The 19,625-nt window shown below is 39.2% G+C and overlaps 1 protein-coding gene across 4 annotated transcripts in view; it reads right to left on the reverse strand.

The window, feature by feature from the left end:
• The window catches only part of RAB6A (RAB6A, member RAS oncogene family), a 74,566-nt gene extending 55,826 nt beyond the window's left edge, over positions 1-18,740 (reverse strand). Inside the window, exon 1 of one of the 4 annotated variants that reach the window (XM_037840582.1) lies at positions 18,148-18,740. In XM_037840582.1, coding sequence (XP_037696510.1) covers positions 18,148-18,217 — 70 coding nt within the window. In that variant the 5' untranslated portion in view covers positions 18,218-18,740. Of the gene's footprint in view, positions 1-9,847; positions 9,867-17,612; positions 17,918-18,147 lie in introns of those variants that run through there. The other 3 variants (XM_037840581.1, XM_037840583.1, XM_037840584.1) reach the window with 3 other exon arrangements.
• Between the last annotated feature and the right edge of the window lie 885 nt (positions 18,741-19,625).

Here is a 19,625-nt window from a genome sequence, read left to right on the forward strand (position 1 = left end):
TAAGCTTCAGTGGCAGAGAGAATCCAAAAGGAGCCGAGAGGTCACTCTGGTGGGCACCCTTATGCACAATATAGACAACTTTAGGTTCTAATGAATTGGAATAGCTAGCAGTAAATACCTGAAACTATTAAACTACAACCCAGAACCCATGAATCTTGAAGACAATTATATAAAAATGCAGCTTATGAGGGGTGACAATGTGATTGGGAAAGCCATATGGACCACACTCCCCTTTGTCCAGTGTATAGATGGATGAGTGGAAAAATGGGGGCAAAAAAAAAATAAAAAAAGGCACCCAGTGTTCTTTTTTATTTTAATTATTCTTTTTCACTTTAATTTTTCTTATTATTTTTGTGTGTGGTAAGAAAATGTCCAAAAATTAATTTTGGTAATGAATGCACAACTATATAATGGTACTGTGAACAACTGAATGTACGCTTTGTATGACTGCATGGTATGTGAATATAGCTCAATAAAATTGAATTAAAAAAAAACAAAAACAAAAAAAAGAATGAATTTAAAACAAAACAAAACAAGACAAAAAAAACTCCTTAGGAGTTTCAATAGTAGATAGGAGCTAGCAGAAAAATCAGAAAACTTGATAAGACAACTGAAATCACTCTGTCCACTGAACAGAAAGAATAAAGACTAAAGTGAACAGAGCCTGAGGAACTTATGGGCCACCATCAAGTGTACCAATATACACATTTGGGAATCCAGAAAGAGAAGAAAAGAGAGAAAGGGGCAAAGAGAAAATTCAAAGAAATAATGGCTGAAAACTTCACAAATTTAATGTAAGACATGGATATACACATACAAGAAGCTCAAGAACTTTCAAACAGGATAAGCCCAAAAATAGCTATGTAGCAGTATAATATAATCAAACTGTCAAATGCCAAAGACAAAGAATTCTGAAAGCTGCAAGAAAAGAAACATGTCATGTATAAGGAAGCCTCAAAAAGCATGTAATTTTTGACAAGAACTAAACAAAGGTGGGGGGACAGGGGAGTATAGGAACATGGTTTCTGCATATTATTGAAGTTGGTATCAAACCAAATGTGATTATTTTAGATTGATGTTAAGTTTAAGCCCCATGGTAACTACAAAGAAAATATCAGAATACATAAACTCACAGAGATAGAAAGTAGACTAGAGGATACCATAGGTTGGGGGGCAGGGAGAATGGGGAGTTAATACATAAGGTTGTAGGATTTCTGTTTGGCGAGATGGGCAAGTTTTAGTAATGGAAGTTGGTGAGGGTATTGTAATATTGCGAACGTAATTAATCTCACTGAACTTGGGTGAGTGAGATTACACTTGCGAGTGGTTGAGATGGAAAAGTTTATGTTGTATATAGGTTTCTGCAATTAAAAAAAAAGAGAGCAACTGCAGAGTGAGTGACAATTAAATGCAACACGTGATCCTGGACAGGACTTAATAAGGGAGAGAAAGGGTCAAAAGGGTATTATTGGGACATAAGAAAAAACTGGACTATAAGCTTTATGTCAGTGTTAAATTTGTTAACTTTCTTGAACTTGGTACCAGCATTTTAGGTGATTATGCAAATGAATATCCTTGTTCTTTGGAAATCTACATGGAAGAATAACACACAAAAACAGAGAAAATTTAAAGAAAAAAACAAAACATCCCAGGGCTCCCTGGTATACATAAAATAAAGTTAAAAATCTTTAGCAGGCATTCAAGAACATTTACAAATGAATGAGGCATAATCCTCTAGTCTTTACATCTCCTACCCTTCAAACAAACTTTATATCACAATTGTTCTAGTTTGCTAATGCTGCCGGAAAGCAAAACACCAGAAATGGATTGGCTTTTATAAAAGGGGGTTTATTTAGTTACAAAGTTACAGTCTTAAGGCCATAAAGTGTCCATCAACAAAGGGTACCTTCACTGGAGGATGGCCAATGGCTTCCGGAAAATCTCTGTTAACTAGGAAGGCACGTGGCTGGCGTCTGCTCCAAAGTTCTGGTTTCAAAATGGCTTTCCCCCAGGACGTTCCTCTCTAGGCTGCAGTTCCTCAAAAATGTCACTCTTAGTTGCACTTGGGATATTTGTCCTCTCTCATTTTCTCTGAAGCAAGAGTCTGTTTTCAAACTCTCTCATCTGCAGCTCCTGTGCTTTCTTCAAACTGTCCCTCTTGGCTGTAGCTCCGCTTCAAAACATCACTCACAGCTGCACTGAGTTCCTTCTGTTATGTCAGCTTATTTATATGGCTCCACTGATCAACTTAGACCCACCCCGAAAGGGCGGAGCAACACCTCCATGGAAATTACCCAATCAGAGTCATCACCCACAGCTGGGTGAGGCACATTCCAAAGAAACACTCAGGATTACAATCTAATCAACATTGATAACATCTGCCCACACAAGAGTACATCAAAGATAATGGCGTTTGGGGGAACACAATACATTCAAACTGGCGCTACAATCGTAAAAGGCTATCAAGCATTCTCCTTATCTTGCTCATGTAACTTCATTTTGCAGAACTTTTCTTTCCTGGTTACAGTGTGAGCTTATAAGATTCTGCCTGAAGGAAAGAAAAACTAACTTACCTTTGAAAATTAGTTTTGTCCTAAAACTGTGTTTCTCTAAGTATTTTAGACAGAGCAGGACTTTTAGTTTATTCTTAAAACAAAATCAACATACACTTATGGCTGTATCATAAGGATGAAAGCATGAGTCAGAAATAATTTCTATCTTCAAAAATAACATCCAGTGAAGAGCTCAAAATGAGTACTAGCATACACTCACTTTACCAGCATCAGCTTTATTCACAAATTTAAGTATAAGGGTAGAAATTTAAAGAAAAAGCATGATCCACTGTCCCTATGGTGAAAAATAAGAAAAAATGGCAATATGGTTAGAAACATGTATCACTATCTAAAATTATCTTGCTCATGTATTTATTTACTAGTGTACCTCTCCCAAATAGAAACGCAAGTTGCAGAACAGGACCCTTAACTATCTTGTTCATTGCTATAGCAACAGTGTCTAGAACCATGCCCTACCTGGCATTCTAGGGAATAAATCAATGAAAGAAACTTCACTAAGTAGACAGCATTCATTACCCTAGTAAATGTGGTATACATTTGGTATACATGTTGTAAATTGTGATATAAAGTTTGTTTGAAGGGTAGGAGCTGATAGATGTAAAGTCTAGCCCATAATAGTCTTGCATTGTTGGAAAAATGAAAGTGGATGTAGCTCTTAGGAACATCCTTACAATCAAGTTCAAGAAAACTGGGGGTATAAAATCAAAAGGCAAAATTTATCCATTTACAAAAGAAGTGACTTTCATAAAGATGGGAATATTCAAAGTTGATATGACTAGCAGATTCTGTTATTCAAGCAATACATTTATGACCTGTATGCTTTTCTGTAAATAAATTATACTTCAGTAAAAACCTTTCCTTACAGCGAAATGAGTTCATTAGCGGCAAACCTGAACTATAGGAAATTTCTAAATCCTCAAGCGTCTAGCGGAAGGAAAATGAGGTGCAGGGGAAAAATACAGAAACTATATGCGTAAATTAAAATGAATATTTCTGTATGCTTATAAATTTTCATTAACAGATTATAGGGGAAAAAATCTAAATAATCACTGTTTGAAACAACAATAATGTCTTGTGGGGTTTACTCACAAACCCACAAAAAAATTCAAATACATAACAGCAGGAACCAAAAGGAGGAGTGCTAAGTAGAGCTAGAGTTCTAAGGTCCTTACACTGTCCATAAGAGTAAAGGTATCAATTAACTAAAGAGAAGATTAACCTTAGAAACCATAAATGAGGATAAAACCTGGGACATTCCAGACAAAGATTTTTAAAAAGTGTTCCTAATAAGTGCTCAAACAGATAAAGGAAAACATGGACAGGAACTAAAGGTAATAAGGAAAACAATAGATGAACATGAAGAGAAACAATAAAGGAAAAGAAACAATGAAAAGGAACCCAAGAGAGATGATGACCACAGTAACAGGTCTGTTCCTCCTCATTGCTGGTTTCTAATGCTTTAAATTTCTCCTATGCCTAGACCATCACTTCCTTTTTCTTTTATGTTTTGTAACTTTTGGCTGAAACCCGGACATTCTGATATTTTAATGTGTCATCACTCAGTTAACACTCTATGAGGTGTTTGTTCCTTAAGCTTGTATCTAGCTAGTGTTATGACAGCGTCTACCCTGATGGTGAGAAGCTGACCACAAAAAGAAGAAAAAAAAGAGAACACCTTTCCTGGTTTTAGTAGGTTGACCACTGCAAGTGCTCTCTGAGTTTATCCATACAATGAGTTTAGAGAATAGCTCCAGATCAAAGCGTACAGGGCCTCCCTGAAACTCTCTACAAATGCATCCAATCTGGAGCATGCGTGCATGGGCCATTTACATAGTTCTGAATTTCCCTCTTTTTAGGAAACAATTTCCTCACAGTCCCAGGCACTGCAGTGTATGGCCTACAGCCACCAATCCCTTGCCCCAGACAGCATAACTGGACTGCTATTTCACAGAGTTCTGTAGGACAGTTCCCTGAGCTGCCTTCTAATAGAGAGGGCAAATTCTGGGATGTTTAGTCCCTTAAACCACCACCAAACACATTGGGCCAGACATACATGCCCACAAATATATGCATAAAGGACCAAGGATTTGTACTATATCTGGTTCCTATACTGGTGAGGTCAGGCAGAGAGGTCAGTCAGGACACCATGAGATCCCATTGCTTTTAAGTACCCTCCCCGCCTCCCTTGATTCAGCGCTCGCCTTGTTACTACAGTTCACTAATGGTTTGCTGGAGCTTTAAGAAAGATGCTTCTGCCACTTCATGACAGTTGTTGAAAGCTTCTGTGGTGAACAGAACCCTGAACCATCTCACTCTATCATCACTGGGGGGTGTCTAAAAGTTTTTCATTTTAATGAAGTCAAATTTATCTACTATTTCTTTTGCTGATAATTCTTCTGGTGTCCTATCTAAGAATTCACTACTTACACACAAGATATAAAGATGTGCTTCTGTTTTAAGAGGTTTATAGGTTTAGCTCTTATATTTAGTTATTTGATCCACTTTGAGTTGATTTTTATATATATTGTGTAAAGTAGGGGTGTGTTCTAGTTTGCTAATACTGCTGGAATGCAAAACACCATAAATGGATTGGTTTTTATAAAGGGAGTTTATTTGGTTACACAGTTACAGTCTTAAGGCCATAAAGTGTCCAAGGTAATGTATCAACAATCAGGTACCTTCACTGGAGGATGGCCAATGGCGTCCGGAAAACCTCTGTTAGCGGGGAGGGCACATGGCTGGCGTCTGCTCCAAGTTCTGGTTTCAAAATGGCTTTCTCCCAAGATGTTCCTCTCTAGGCCACTCTCAGTTGCTCTTGGGGCATTTGTCCTCTCTTAGCTTCTCCGGAGCAAGAGTCTGCTCTGAATGGCCATCTTCAAACAGTCTCTCATCTGCAGCTTCTCTCTAAACTCCTGTGAGTTCTTCAAAGTGTCCCTCTTGGCTGTAGCTCCTCATCAAGATGTCACTCCCAGCTGCACTAAGTTCCTTCTGTTTGTCAGCTCATTTATATGGCTCCAGTGATTTAATTTAGACCCACCCTGAACAGGTGGGGTAACACCTCCATGAAATTATCCAATCAGAGTCATCACCCACAGTTGGGTGGGGCGCATCTCCATGGAAACACTCAAAGAATTACAATCTAATCAACACTGATATGTCTGCTCACACAAGATTACATCAAAGATAATGGAGTTTTAGGGGACATAATACAGTCAAACCAGCACAGGGTGTAAGTTCATTCCTTTGCATGTGAATATCCAGTTTTCCTAGCACCGTTTGTTGAATAGACTATATTTTCACCACTGCATGTACTTGGCACGCTTATCAAAAATCAATTAGCATGTATATGAGAAGGGGATATAGGGGAGTAATATGGGATTCTTGGTAGTGGTGTTATTTGCTGTCCTTAGTAGTATATTGTATTGTATGACATGTTATTTTTCGTTTTATCATTTTTTCTTATTGCTTAAAAAAAAAAAAAAAAAAAAACATTTTTTCTTGTAGTAATCAGTATGTTCAAACGCTGATTGTGGTGATAAATGTACAACTTTATGATGATACCATGAACAACTGATTGTACACTGTGGATAAATGTATGGTATGTGAATATAACTCTATAAAATTGTAGGAAAATATACATATAGGAGTAAAAGTGTTGGAGAAAACATGGTGAGAGGGATGATGCCTCACCAATATGGACTAACTATAATGTGTAAACTCAGAACTGAATCTTAGAACATAGCCTAACATGGGAATGTATTTCAATAAAACTGAATTTAATTAAAAAAAAAAAACTAAAAAAAAAAAAAAATAAAGTCTATTAAAAAACAAAAAACAAAAAACAAAAAACAAAAAAATCAATTAGCAGAGGACCTGACTCCTAGGGGTGGAAATCTCCCTGGCAATGCAGGATATGACTCCCGGGGATGAATCTGGACCCGGCATCGTGGGATTGAGGACATCTTCTTGACCAAAAGGGGGATGTGAAATGAAATGATATAAAGCTTCAGTGGCTGAGAGATTTCAAACAGAGTCGAGAGGTCTCTCCGATGGACCATTCTTACACACTATATAGATACACTTTTTAGGTTTTAATGTATTGGAATAGCTAGAAGTAAATACCTGAAACTACCAAACTTCTAACCCAGTAGCCTTGACTCTTGAAGACAATTGTATAACAATGTAGATTACAAGAGGAGACAGTGTGATTGTGAAAACCTTGTGGATCACATTCCCTTTATCCAGTGTATGGATGGATGAGTAGAAAAATGGAGACAAAAATTAAATGAAAAATAGGATGGGATGGGGGGGTGATTTGGGTGCTCTTTTTTATTTTTATTTTTATTCTTATTCTGATTCTTTCTGGTTTAAGGAAAATGTTCAAAAACAGATTGGGGTGATGAATGCACAACTGTATGATGGTACTGAGAACAGTTGATTGTACACCATGGATGACTGTATGCATGTGAATACATCTCAATAAAACTGAATTTAAAAAAAAATCAATTAGCAGAGACTTCTGGGAAAATGGCAGATTAGGAGAGACAAAGCAAAATTCTCCTCCATGAAAAACACTAGATAAAGGACAGAAAGCGCTCCAGAACAGCAGTTCTGGGTTACACTGGCTGAAAAGGGACCTCTACACCACATAGTATGAAGCTAGAGAAGCCGAGAGACTGTGTTTAAGACCAGTTAGTGTTCAGCCCGGAATGGAACCAGGGATTGGGCGGTTGGAGCCGCTGACCAAGAGTGGAGGGGAGCAACCTTCCAGGCCCAGTGCACCCTCCTCAGCACTTGGTTGGGGTGATAACTGTTCACAGGGACTGGCAGTTGGAGCAGACAGATGAGCACGGAAAGTGGCAGCTTTCCACGCCCCATGTAGCCATCTTAGCAATTGGCTAGGGAGATAACCCCTCACAGCCCCACAGCCGAGAACTCCCATGAGGGATTTTGGGATTCTGCAGACTTGTGACAGCATCCACTCTTCCTCCACAGAAGCTCGCAGTGTGCACAGCCTAAAGACAAAGGTGTGGCACGGAAGTGCGAGGAGCCCTCCCCCAGTTCCAGGGACTTGCGTGTGCATGGAAGATAGGGACAGTGGGGCAGGTGAGCTGGAAGGTGAGACACACAGTTCTGCAGACCCAGAGTACTCCGCCCACAACCCCAGGAACGGCCGGCACCACTATGTCCTGCAGTGGACTCACTGCCAAACTTCACAGGGTATGCTCCCCACCCACAGGGCTGGCAGCCCCCAGTGCAGATGGAAAATTGGTATACTGATTGGATTTCCACATGGTTTGGACCCCTACTCAGCGCATAGATGAAGTTGGGGGAGAACTGGCATGAAGGTAAGAGGTGGCTCAAGAGCACCATCCGCTGGTAAGACAGGGAAAGTGCACTCCACCAAGCTGTACCTCTGCCAAATTATAGATAAATGTTCAAATAATGCTGCATATCCTAGAATAACCCTATCAAGAAAACCAAATGCCAAGAGGGCAAAAACAACAGAAAATTATAAAGCATATGATAAAATCAGAAGATGTAGACAACCCAAATGTTCATCTTTAAAAGCCAGAGGAGACACTGAACATGGAGCAATTAATCAAAGAAGCATACAAAAACATCAATGTCATGACTAAGGATATAAAGGACATGAAGAAGACCCTAGCAGAACATAAAGAAGAATTTGCAAGAGTAAATAAAACAAATAGCAGATCTTACAGAAATAAAAGATACTAATGATCAAATTAAAAATATTCTTGATATACATAACAGCAGATTTGAAGAGGCAGAGGAAAGACTTAGCAAACTTAAGGACACAGTGATAAAATGTGAAAGCACAAAAGAATGAATGGGGAAAAAATAGAAAATTTTGAAATGGGTATCAGGGAAATGACGGCAACATGAAGCACACAGATATAAAAATCATGAAGAGAAAAGAGCTAGAAAGAGTATTTGAGGACACAATTGGGGAAAACATCCCAAACCTTCTAAACAACATATATATGCCTAATGAACTCCAGCTAGACTAACTACAAATAGACCTACTCCAAGATGTATACTAATCAGACTGTCAAATGCTGAAGAGGAGAAAGTCCTGAAAGCGAGAGAGAAGCGATTCTCCACATACAAGGGAAACCATACAAGACTAACTACTGACTACTCAGCAGGCACTACGGAGGTCAGAAGGTAGTGGTATGACATATTCAAAATTCTGAAAGAGAAAAATTGCCAGCCAAGAATTCTTTATCTTTATCTCTTTAAGGCAGAACTTAAAATTTTCACAGACAAATACTGGAGAATTTGTTAACAAGAGACCTGTCCTACAAGAAATACTAAAGGGAGATCTCCCTGTAGAGAAAAAAAGAAAGGAGAGAAAGGTTTAGAGAAGGGCAAAAAACTGAAGTTTTAGTAAGGGTTCCTTAAAGGAAATAAAGAGAGAGAGGGGAAACAATACAGCTGACAAATAAAACACTAAGGATAAGATGGTGGATTCAAGAACTGCCTTCAGAGTAATAACACTCCCAAATTAAAAGATATAGATTGGCAGAATGGATTAAAAAATATGAATCATCAATATGTTGTTTACAAGACACTCAGACCCAGCAACAAAAAGAAACTGAAAGTGAAAGGATAGAAAAAAAATATTCCATGCCAGCTACAGCCAAAAGAAAGCAGGGGTAGCAATATTAATTTCAGATAAAATAGACTTTAAATGCAAGGATGTCATAAGACACAAAGAAGGACACAATATATACTAATAAAAGGGACAATTCACCAAGAAGAAATAACAATCATAAATTTACAGCTTTAAATAAATACATTAAAAAGGAAGCAAGATATAAAATCAAAGAACTAATAGAACATCTGAAGAAGCTAGAGAGTGATCAGCAAACTAATCCTAAAGCAAGTAGAAGAAAAGAAATAACAAGGATTAAAGCAGAAAAAAATGATATGGAGAACAAAAACTATAATAGAGAGAATAAATAAAACCAAAAGTTGGTTCCTTGAGATTGACAAACCCTTAGCTAGACTGACAAAGTCAAAAAGGAGAAGACCCAAATAAACAAAATGATAAATGGAGGGGGGCGGGCGTTACTGCAGATCCCAAACAAATTTAAAAAATCATAACAGGATACTGTTCCTGTTTGCTGATGCTGCCGTTATGCAAAATACCAGAAATGGATTGGCTTTTATGTGGGGGTTTATTTGGTTACAAAATTACAGTCTTAAGGCCATAAAGTGTACAAGGTAAGGCCTCAACAATAGGGTACCTTCACTGAAGGATGGCCATTGGCGTCCGGAAAACCTCTGTTAGCTCAGAAGGAATGTGGCTGGCATCCGCTTGCTCCCAGGTTGCATTTCAAAATGGCGTTCTCCAAAATGTTGCTCCTGGGGTGTTTGTCCTCTCGTAGCTTCTCTGGAGAAAAAGTCTGCTTTCAATGGATTCCAATCTAATCAACACTAATACATCTGCCCCAGAAGACTGCATCAAAGATAATGCGATTTTGGGGACATAATACATCCAAACTGGCACAGATACTATGAACAACTGTATGCCAACAAACTAGATAGGTTAGAGGAAATGGATTATTTCTTGGAAACACATGAACAACCTAGACTGACCAGAGAAGAAACAGAAGGCCTCAGCAAACCAATCATCAGCAAAGAGATCCAATCAGTCATCAAAATGCTTCCAGGGCCAGAAGGCTTTACAGGGGAATTCTACCAAACTTTCCAAAAAGAACTGACATCAATCGTACTTAAACTCTTTGAAAAAACTGAAGAAAATGGAACACTACTTAACTCATTTTATGAAGCCAACATGACTCTAATACCAAAACCAGATAAAGACGTTGCAAGAAAGGAAAACTATAGGCCAATCTCCCTAATGAATATGGAAGCAAAACTTCTCACAAATTACTTGCAAACTGAGTCCAAAGAAATGTTAAAAAAATCATACACCAAGACAAAGTGGGGTTCATTCCAGGCATGCAAGGGTGATTCAACATAAAAAAATCAATCAATGAAATACAACACATTAACAAACAAAATGGAAAAATCAAATGATCATCTCAATAGATGCTGAAAAAGCATTCACCAAAATTCAGCATCCCTTTTTTATAAAAACATTTCAAAAGGTAGGAATTGAAGGAAACTTCCTCAATATGATAAAGGGCACATACGAAAAACCTACAGCCAGCACAGTACTCAACAGTGAGACACTGAAAGCATTCCCTCTAAGATCAGGAATGAGACAAGGATGCCTGCTGTCACCACTATTATTCAACATTGTGCTAGAAGTTCTAGCCAAAGCAAGCTGGAAAGACAAAAGAAATAAAAGGCATCCAAATTAGAAAGAAGCAAAACTGTCATTATTTGCAGATGATATGATCTTATATTTGAAAAACTCTAAGAAACTGAGAACACAGCTACTAGAGCTAATAAAAAATTCAGCAAAGTGGCAGGATATAAGACTAATGCACATAAGCCAGTAATGTTCCTTTACACTAGGAATGACATAACTTAAGAGAAACTCAAGAAAAACATTCATTCACAATAGCAACTAAAAAAATCAAGTACCTAGGAATAAATTCAATCAGGAATGTAAAAGATCTCTACACAGAAAATTACATAACTTTACTATAAGAAATAAAAGGGGACCTAAAGAGATGGAAAGATATTCTGTGTTCATGGATAGGAAGGCTAAACGTCATTAAGATGTCAATCCTACCCAAACTGATCTACAGATTCAATGCAATTCCCATCAAAATTCCAACAATCTACCCTGCAGATTTGGAAAAGCTAGTCATCAAATTTATTTGGAAGGGAAGGATGATTTGAATTGCTAAAAACATTCTAGAAAAGAAAAAACAAGTGGGAGGATTAAGACTTACTGACTTTGAAGCTTACTATAAAGCCACAATAGACAAAACAGCATGGTCTTGATACAAAGATAGACATATTGATCAATGGAATTGAATTGAGAATTCGGAAATAGACCCCCCAGATCTATGATCGACTGATTTTTTGATAAGGCCAAATCCACTGAACTGGGATCTAACAGTCTCTTCAACAAATGGGGCTGAGAGAACTGGATAGTCATATCCAAAAGAATGAAAGAGGACCCCTACCCAACACCCTATGAAAAAATTAACTCAAAGTGGATGAAAGACCTCAATATAAGAGACAGTAATATAAAACTCCTAGAAGATAATATAGGGAAACATCTTCAAGACCTAGTATTAGGAAGTCGCTTCTTAGACCTTACACTAAAGCACAAGCAATGAAAAGAAAAAACAGATAAATGGGAACTCCTCAACACTAAAAGCTTCTGTGCCTCAAAAGAATTTGTCAAAAAGGTACAGAAGCAGTCAACTCAATGGGAGAAAATATTTGGAAACCACACGTGTGTTGGTTTGGCTATGTTACATCCCCCAGGAAAAGCCATGTTCTTTGATAAAATCTTGTGGGGGCACACGTATTAGTGTTGTTTAGGTTGGAACCTTCTGATTGAGTATTTCCATGGAGATGTAACCCACTCAACTGTGAGCGGCACCTTTGATTAGGGTGTGACCTCTTGATTGAATGTTTCCATGGAAATGTGGCCCTGCCCATTCAAGGCAGGTGTTGATTTCCACTGGAGTCCTATAAAAAGAGCTCACAAACAGACGGACCTCAGAGCAACCGAAAGTGACATTTTGGAAGAGCTGCAGCTAAAACATACATTTTGGAAGATGGCTGTTGAAAGTCGACATTTTGGAGAATGCTGTTTTGAAATACAACCTGGGAGCAAGCAGACACCAGCCATGTGCCTTCCCAGCTAACAGAGGTTTTCCGGATGCCAATGGCTTTTCTCCAGTGAAGGTACCCTATTGTTGATGCCTTACTCTGGATACTTTATGGCCTTAAGACTGTAACTTTGTAACCAAATAAATCCCCTTTATAAATGCCAATCCTTTTCTCGTATTTTGCATTCTGGCAGCATTAGCAAACCAGAACACCACATATCTGGTAAGAGACTGATATCTTGCATATATAAAAAATCCTACAACTCAATGACAATAGTACAAACAGCCCAATTATAAAATGGGCAAAAGATATGAAAAGACATTTCTCTGTGTAGAATTTCTGTTTAGGTTGGTTGTAAATGTTTGGAAATGGACAGAGGTGATGGTAGCACATTACTGTGAGTATAATTAACAGTGCTGAATTGTGTGTGTGAATGTTACTAGAAGGAAAGCTAGAGGATAAAACACAGGCTGTATAATATAGTGAATAATGTCTGTGGTGACTAGTACAAATATAAGATGTTCTTTCATGAACTATAACAAATACACATCACTATTACAAGATGTTAATAATAGGGTGGCATATGGAAAAAAAATACACCTAATATAAACTATGGATGTTTAACAGTTATATTCATAATGTGCCTTCCCTGACTCTGCAAGCTCCCGTCACTCTTCTCCCTGTACCTTTTTTTTTTTTTTCTGTGTACTTTTAAACTCTACTTTTAAAAGCAGCTGCACTCAACAAACTATATTGAATTAGGCTTTATATATTTCTTCCCTGATGGAATATAAACTACCAAACCACCTGGCACAGTAGTTTTCAATAAAAATTTGTTAAATTAAAATAATCTTTACTGAGAACTTCCCAGTAAAATAATATTTACTGAGCACTCTTATAAATGCTTTGCATTTATCAACTTTAATTTAATCTTCACAAAAACTCTATATGATAGTATTATCTTTATTTTATAGAAAAGGAAATAGAAGCATAAAAAGAAGTTAAGTAATTTGCCCAAGTCAGTGACCAGTATTAAAATACGAAACTCAAATTCTGTGTTCTAACCATTAGCTCTATGGTTTAGTTTCAAGGTTTCAAAAACAAGATATAGAACACTACTTCCCTTGAGTGTCCTAACATGCAACATGAAGCTGCAAGAAGCTACAAGCTTTGATTCATCTAACCCAGCAGTTCTCAAAGTATGGTCCACAAACAGCTGGGGGATTCCCAAGACCCTTCAGGAGATCCACAAAGACCAACCCAGTTTCATAATAATATTAAGAAGTTATTTGGCTTTTTCACTTTTATTCTCTCATGTACTGTACAGTGGAGTGTCCCAAAGGCTACATGATATGTGCTATCACAACAAACGGAATGCAGAAGCAGCTATGTATCCAGTCAGATATTAAAGAGATTTGCAAATATGTAAAACAACGCAACTCTCGCTAAAATTTTGTTTGGAAACTGGTTCTTTTTCATAAATGATTACATTAACATGAAATTAATTTATTACTACTATTTTTTAAATGAAGTATTTTTAAATATTCAGTTTTTTACTAAACTACTGTTTTTAAAAATTTTTTTTGTTAAATTGTAAGTTTACAGAAATATGCATAAAATACCTAACATACAAAGTTCCCATATACTACTCTATTAACAACACCTTCCATTAATGTAATAATTTGTTATAATTCATGAAAGAACATTTTCATAATTGTACTATTAATGACAGTCCATCATTTACAATAGGGTTCACTGTGTTGTATGGTCCTATTTTTGCTTTAATTTTTCTTCTGGTAACATACATGACTTAAAATTTCCCCTTTTAACCACATTCATATATATAACTCAGTGCTGTCAATTACATTCACAATGTTGTGCCACCATCACCACCATCCATTACCAAAATCAGTTAATTCTTAATGCTGTAAATATTGGTAGATATAAGCAACTCAATCAAAGCTCTTTAAAGTCTTCATTATTTTGTAGAGCACAAAGAGATCCTGAGAAGAAAATTTAAAAATCAGTGATCTAGCCAATATAAACTGTTCAGTACTGGTGGATCACTGACAGAAAGACATGTTTTCCCTACCTAGCATGTTGCCATTCAACAAAGCTGATCCAAAATTGGCTGCAAAGACAATAAGTGAAAAACAAGAAGAGTACTTGGCCAGGTAATGAATTTATGTGCTTCTCTCTGCCATAACATTTCCTAATTTGTAATCCAAGACACTGGTGTGTAGCAAAATCTTTTCTTGTAAACTCTGAATGGCATTCTTAAAAGTGCCTTTGCATTTCAAGACAACAGCCAGCAATAGTAACAAAAGAGCCTCCTCAAGTAAACTTCAGATTCAATCTGTATATTTCAACATTCCTTTATAAAGCCATGTATATTCCTGAAATATAAATAAAACCTAAGAGTTTACCCAAAGATTACCAAGGCTATGTCATTAACTCAGTCTGAGGCTTCAGGTACTGAAACAATTCATCTTCATTATAAAGCTAGTACCTTAAATTTTTGATAAACTAAATAAACAGTGTACTTCAAATCGGTTCTACAAACATATCTTTAACATAATTTGACATACTTTTACATGCTTCCTAATAGCAAAAAAACATACTTTAACAATAGTTTTAACAAAGCAAGAAAAAAAGCAAAATCCAGGTCTTATTTTTCTTAGAGAAAAAGTTAGGAATATGAGTTACTGGCTGCCCCCACCCCCAGCATCTGAATAGCAATGCATACAATCAAATGATGCAACTATAAAATGTTGTCACACTAATAAGTGCATAAGGAAAACAGTACAGACAACACCTTCACTGTAGCAAATAATAACACACGTTACTAGTTTATTACTTGGCCTTGGTTACCAGTAGATTCAACCATCATTCTTTCAACAAATATTTCTGAACACCTACTATGAGCGTGGCAGTATACTAGGCCCTGGGAATACAATCAATAAAGAAGATAATAGTTTTATCTTATGAGACTTGCATTGTGCTATGAGAAACAGATTCAAAAAATAAGAAGTTAATTATAAATATGGTAAAGCTATTAAGGAAACAAACAAGGCTGTGCCATAGATTAGTCTTTGAAAGCTGAACTGTGGAATTCTAACAGACTTAAAAATAAATAATTCATGAAGAGTTACATCAAGACGACATGAATTCTACAGACCTTCCCTAATGCATAAGAAAATTACAAACACTGCCCAAGAAAACAGAGATCAATTTTTCATTGTCAAAGCTACTGGATGCATTACTTAGCTACACAGTAGCCTCAAAGGGTAGTTACTGTCACAATTCATAATAAAAAGCATATAAATGCAATCCTAAAAAAAAAAAAAAAAGGTAAGGGGAGACTAAGGAGACATGACAAGTTAAATGTAATATGGTATCCTGGAAAAAAAAAAGCATATGAGGTAAAAACTAAGAAAATGAGAATAAATTAAGGGCTTTAGTTAATCACAGAGTATCCATATTGGTTCCTCAATTTTAACTAATGTACCATCCAAGGGTAAGATGTTAATAACAGGAGAAACTGTGAGGGGGTGGGGGAGGAAAGGTATACAGGAAGTCTGTACTGTCCTCTCAATTTTTCTGTAAATCTAAAACTGTCCTAAAAAATAAAATCTAAGGTAAAAAAAAAAAAAAAATCCAAAATGGTTTCAGGAATTACCTGAGGGAGGGGGGATTATTAAACATTTAAAGGAAATATGAAATGAGAAGCCACACAACTCTACAATGTGAATTAGATCATAAATATACTGAAATTCAGAACTCTACTCATGGCAAAACCATCCTAGGACAGAGATTAATTGGTTTTTCATGCAAACTAAATAGCTCTGCATGACAACATAAGACAGACAATAACAGCCCCAGAGTGCACAACAAGCACTTAGATCATACTTATCAATACTGACCTATAGGTTATCTTTTATGTATGGCACTGTCCTGAAATGGCCATAAAATGGCTGGACTAAATTCAACACCATATGTTCTACTAAGTCACTCACCTATAGAAAAAACAAGCTTAAACTTACTTCAGGAAAATCTATATGCAAAGAGAAGGTTGTATATATGCAAAGAGAAAGTTGTATTTTTCCTTGTTAAGGGGGGAAACAGTCTACATATGAAAAGAGAAAAATGATTGTTCAGGTCCAAGTGGAGACAATTTTGCAACTAGTATTAACCTACTTTAATGCCATACGAATTAGTGTAACTAGTTCAAGGTATTAATTAATAAAAGCTCTGAATTTGTATTGGTACCAGCCTTCCAGTTTAAAATAATGTTTTCTATAATCTCACATAAATCACCTAGTAGATACCCAGCGTTTGGTGACTTGGGAGGAACTTCTCTCTCGACATCTGAATTTTAATGATGGTCATGAACAGTGTGAGAAAAACAAAGGAGTTTAATAATCTCTAAACAAATTTGCATAATCCAGATGAAATTTATATTGGAAATGGCCAACACAAATGGGCATTTGCATAATACAACATAAAACTGGAATTATTACTCGAAGTAATCTTAGAGACAACCATCACAAAATTAGGATCTCCTATTTAATACAAAGTACCGCAGCAGCAGACCTCTACCAGGTAAATGACATTACAGTTTCACTCATCAAATACTACAATAAGTATTAAGCATATAAGTCATTTACCCGAGATATTACAAATACGTATCTAATTTAGGTAACTAGATGAGGAAATCTATTCCTACTCTACTCTATTCCTCTCTAACCCCCACTCCCACCTCCAAGGAAATCCTACAAAACAAAGATGTTCCTTATTCTCAAGCCTTCTCTCGCAGAAATCCTCAACATATAATTGGAAAACATACAAGAAGAAATGAATAATTAACATTTCCCCAGTAATTCCTGCGTACACCACCAAAGAGGAGAATCAGAGAGCACTTCATATTGTAACGAGAAAAAAGGGAGGTTGAGACGTGAAAAATTTCAAGTAAAACGATCATGACATAGCATCTGGCAGAGATCGGAAAAGCATCAACAATGCCAAAAGAATCGTCAGTGATTCAAGTCAAGAGAAGAAAATGAGGTTTTTCCGACAAGCCACAGCCCAGCTTAAGAAGCAAAAGCCTCCACCCCCGCCACCACCCCTCATGCCCACCAACCCATCCCCAAATCGCTTCCAAGTCAGATATATTTCTGTTATTACACAGATTAATTCTTCACCAAGGTGAAAAACATCCAAGAATTTTCTACTACCATCACTTCCCACCTTCCATAAAGATCCTCAATTCCCAGGGCCAAGCCTCTGGGGAAAACAACGCCCAGATCCCACCCTCCTTGCCCAAGGTTGAAGAGAGCCTGTTCCCAGGAGCGAGGCTTCCAGGGTTGGGCCTCGCAGAGGTGACGAACCCGGCAGAGAGCAAGGAATATGGGTGCGGATCAAGAAAGGGGGCTGGGGTAAGGGAGACGCAGGCCGGAGGAAGAAAGAGATGGACTGGAGGCAGGGGCTGGGCGGGGTGACGCCTGGGAAAGGAAGATCGGTAGGCGAAGGTAGGGCTGCGGGTACTGAGATAGTTGAGTCGGGGACTAAAGGGCCAGAGGAGAAGGGTAAAATCCGATCGATGGATCAAGGGGCGGTGGAGCCAGGAGCAAAGGGGGATCGGCGAACACAGGAAAGGGACCGGGGTGGGACAGAGCGTGAATGCGAGGCAGGCAAGGAGCCTCCGCGGACTGAAGGACCGCACTGGGGGCGGTGATAGGAAGCCGCGGCCAGCTGCCAAGAGTGGAGGGAGCCACGCACTCACCGCTTTGCTCCCCTAGGAAGACGAGCTTGAATTTCCTCAGCGGATTCCCAAAGTCTCCGCCCGCGGACATGATGGAGCCGGAGGAGCTGCCGCCGCCTCAGCCCAGAGACCTCCCAGACCGACGCTGCTCCAACCGGCTGAGGAAAAAAGCGAGAGGAAGGGCAGGCGCCGAGCTCTCTTGACCCCTGCAGGGCCCGGCGGAGGAGCAAGGTTGGAGGGCAGGACTCCTCCACAGACAGGCAGCCGTCGCCTCCGCCGCCTCCCAGCAGAGTCGCCTAGCACCAAGCGAGGCCTGCGACTGGGAAGGGAAAGAGGGCGGGTGTCGAAGGAGCCAAGTGTGTGCTCGGGGTTCCCAGGGCAGGCTTTAGTCCCTACCACAGCACCTGGCAGGGAAACTGGGATCAGAGAAGCGGAGAGTGGCAAAGCCGGAGCCCGCAAACGCGCCTGGGACCTCTCCCACACAGCAACTCAGCTCCCACAGCTGTAGCCGCCGCAGCCGAGCCTGCTGAGTGCGCGAGCCTGTGGCGCGGCGCGGGGCCAGCCCGGGCGCGAGCCTGCCGTCCGCCGGCGTGCGTGCGTGAGTACGTGCGCGTGCGCGTCACGGCCATCGCCTTCCTGGTTTAGCCAGCTCTCCCGGCTTCCGGCACAGTAGCAAGAAGGGGTTGTCAGGTTTCCCGCATCGTCGCGAGGAGCGAGGAAGAGCGGGGCGGAACCAAGGGAAAATGAGAGGGTGAACTATGAAGCGCTTACGTCGCGCTTCTAATGAGCCAATCGGAAGAGGTCAAGGGCCGACAGGGACGAGAATGAGGTGGCGGTGCTAGGGCGCGCGCGGCTTTCGCGCTTGGAAAGAGGCGCGCGGTGGCAGCCATGCAGAGTGTGGCGCGTATCTGCCTAAGAGGTGAGAAAGAGGGGGTAGAGGCGGGGCCCGGACGGAAGTAGGAATGACCCCAACAATGTACGGGTGGGGAAGGACAGCCCAAGAGCGAGCAGTGTGGGCCTCTTTTCTGAGCTCCTAGCCTTGCTTCACATTCCTCGTGTCCTCCCTTCACCCCTCCATCCACCCACTTTCTCCATCTTATTTCTCATCATAATTCCTCACATTGGCACTTAACTATGTACATTCTCTACCAATGCTCCAAGGAGTTTCATAACTGCCGGAAGCAGGGCCTCCACAATTTGCAGATGAAGAAACTGAAGCCCAGAGGGAGGAAATGGCTTACAAAATCCACACAGCCATAAAGTGGAACACAGGTTTTCTCATTTTCTCCCACATTATCTGTGCAGTCTCCTAAAGACTACACACTTCCATGGCCTGACCTGGGTTGGTCTTTAGTTGTCCTCAGATGTTCACAACTAGAGAGATGACATGCAGCTTACTCTCCACCATGCTAGAAAAGAGTTTAAGCATCATGTAAATGAAATCCTTCATTTCACAGATGGCAAAGTTGAGGCCCACATAGGATAACTGCTTTGCAGAG

Source organism: Choloepus didactylus, chromosome 6 (assembly GCF_015220235.1).
Source record: "Choloepus didactylus isolate mChoDid1 chromosome 6, mChoDid1.pri, whole genome shotgun sequence".
NCBI lineage: Eukaryota > Metazoa > Chordata > Mammalia > Pilosa > Megalonychidae > Choloepus > Choloepus didactylus.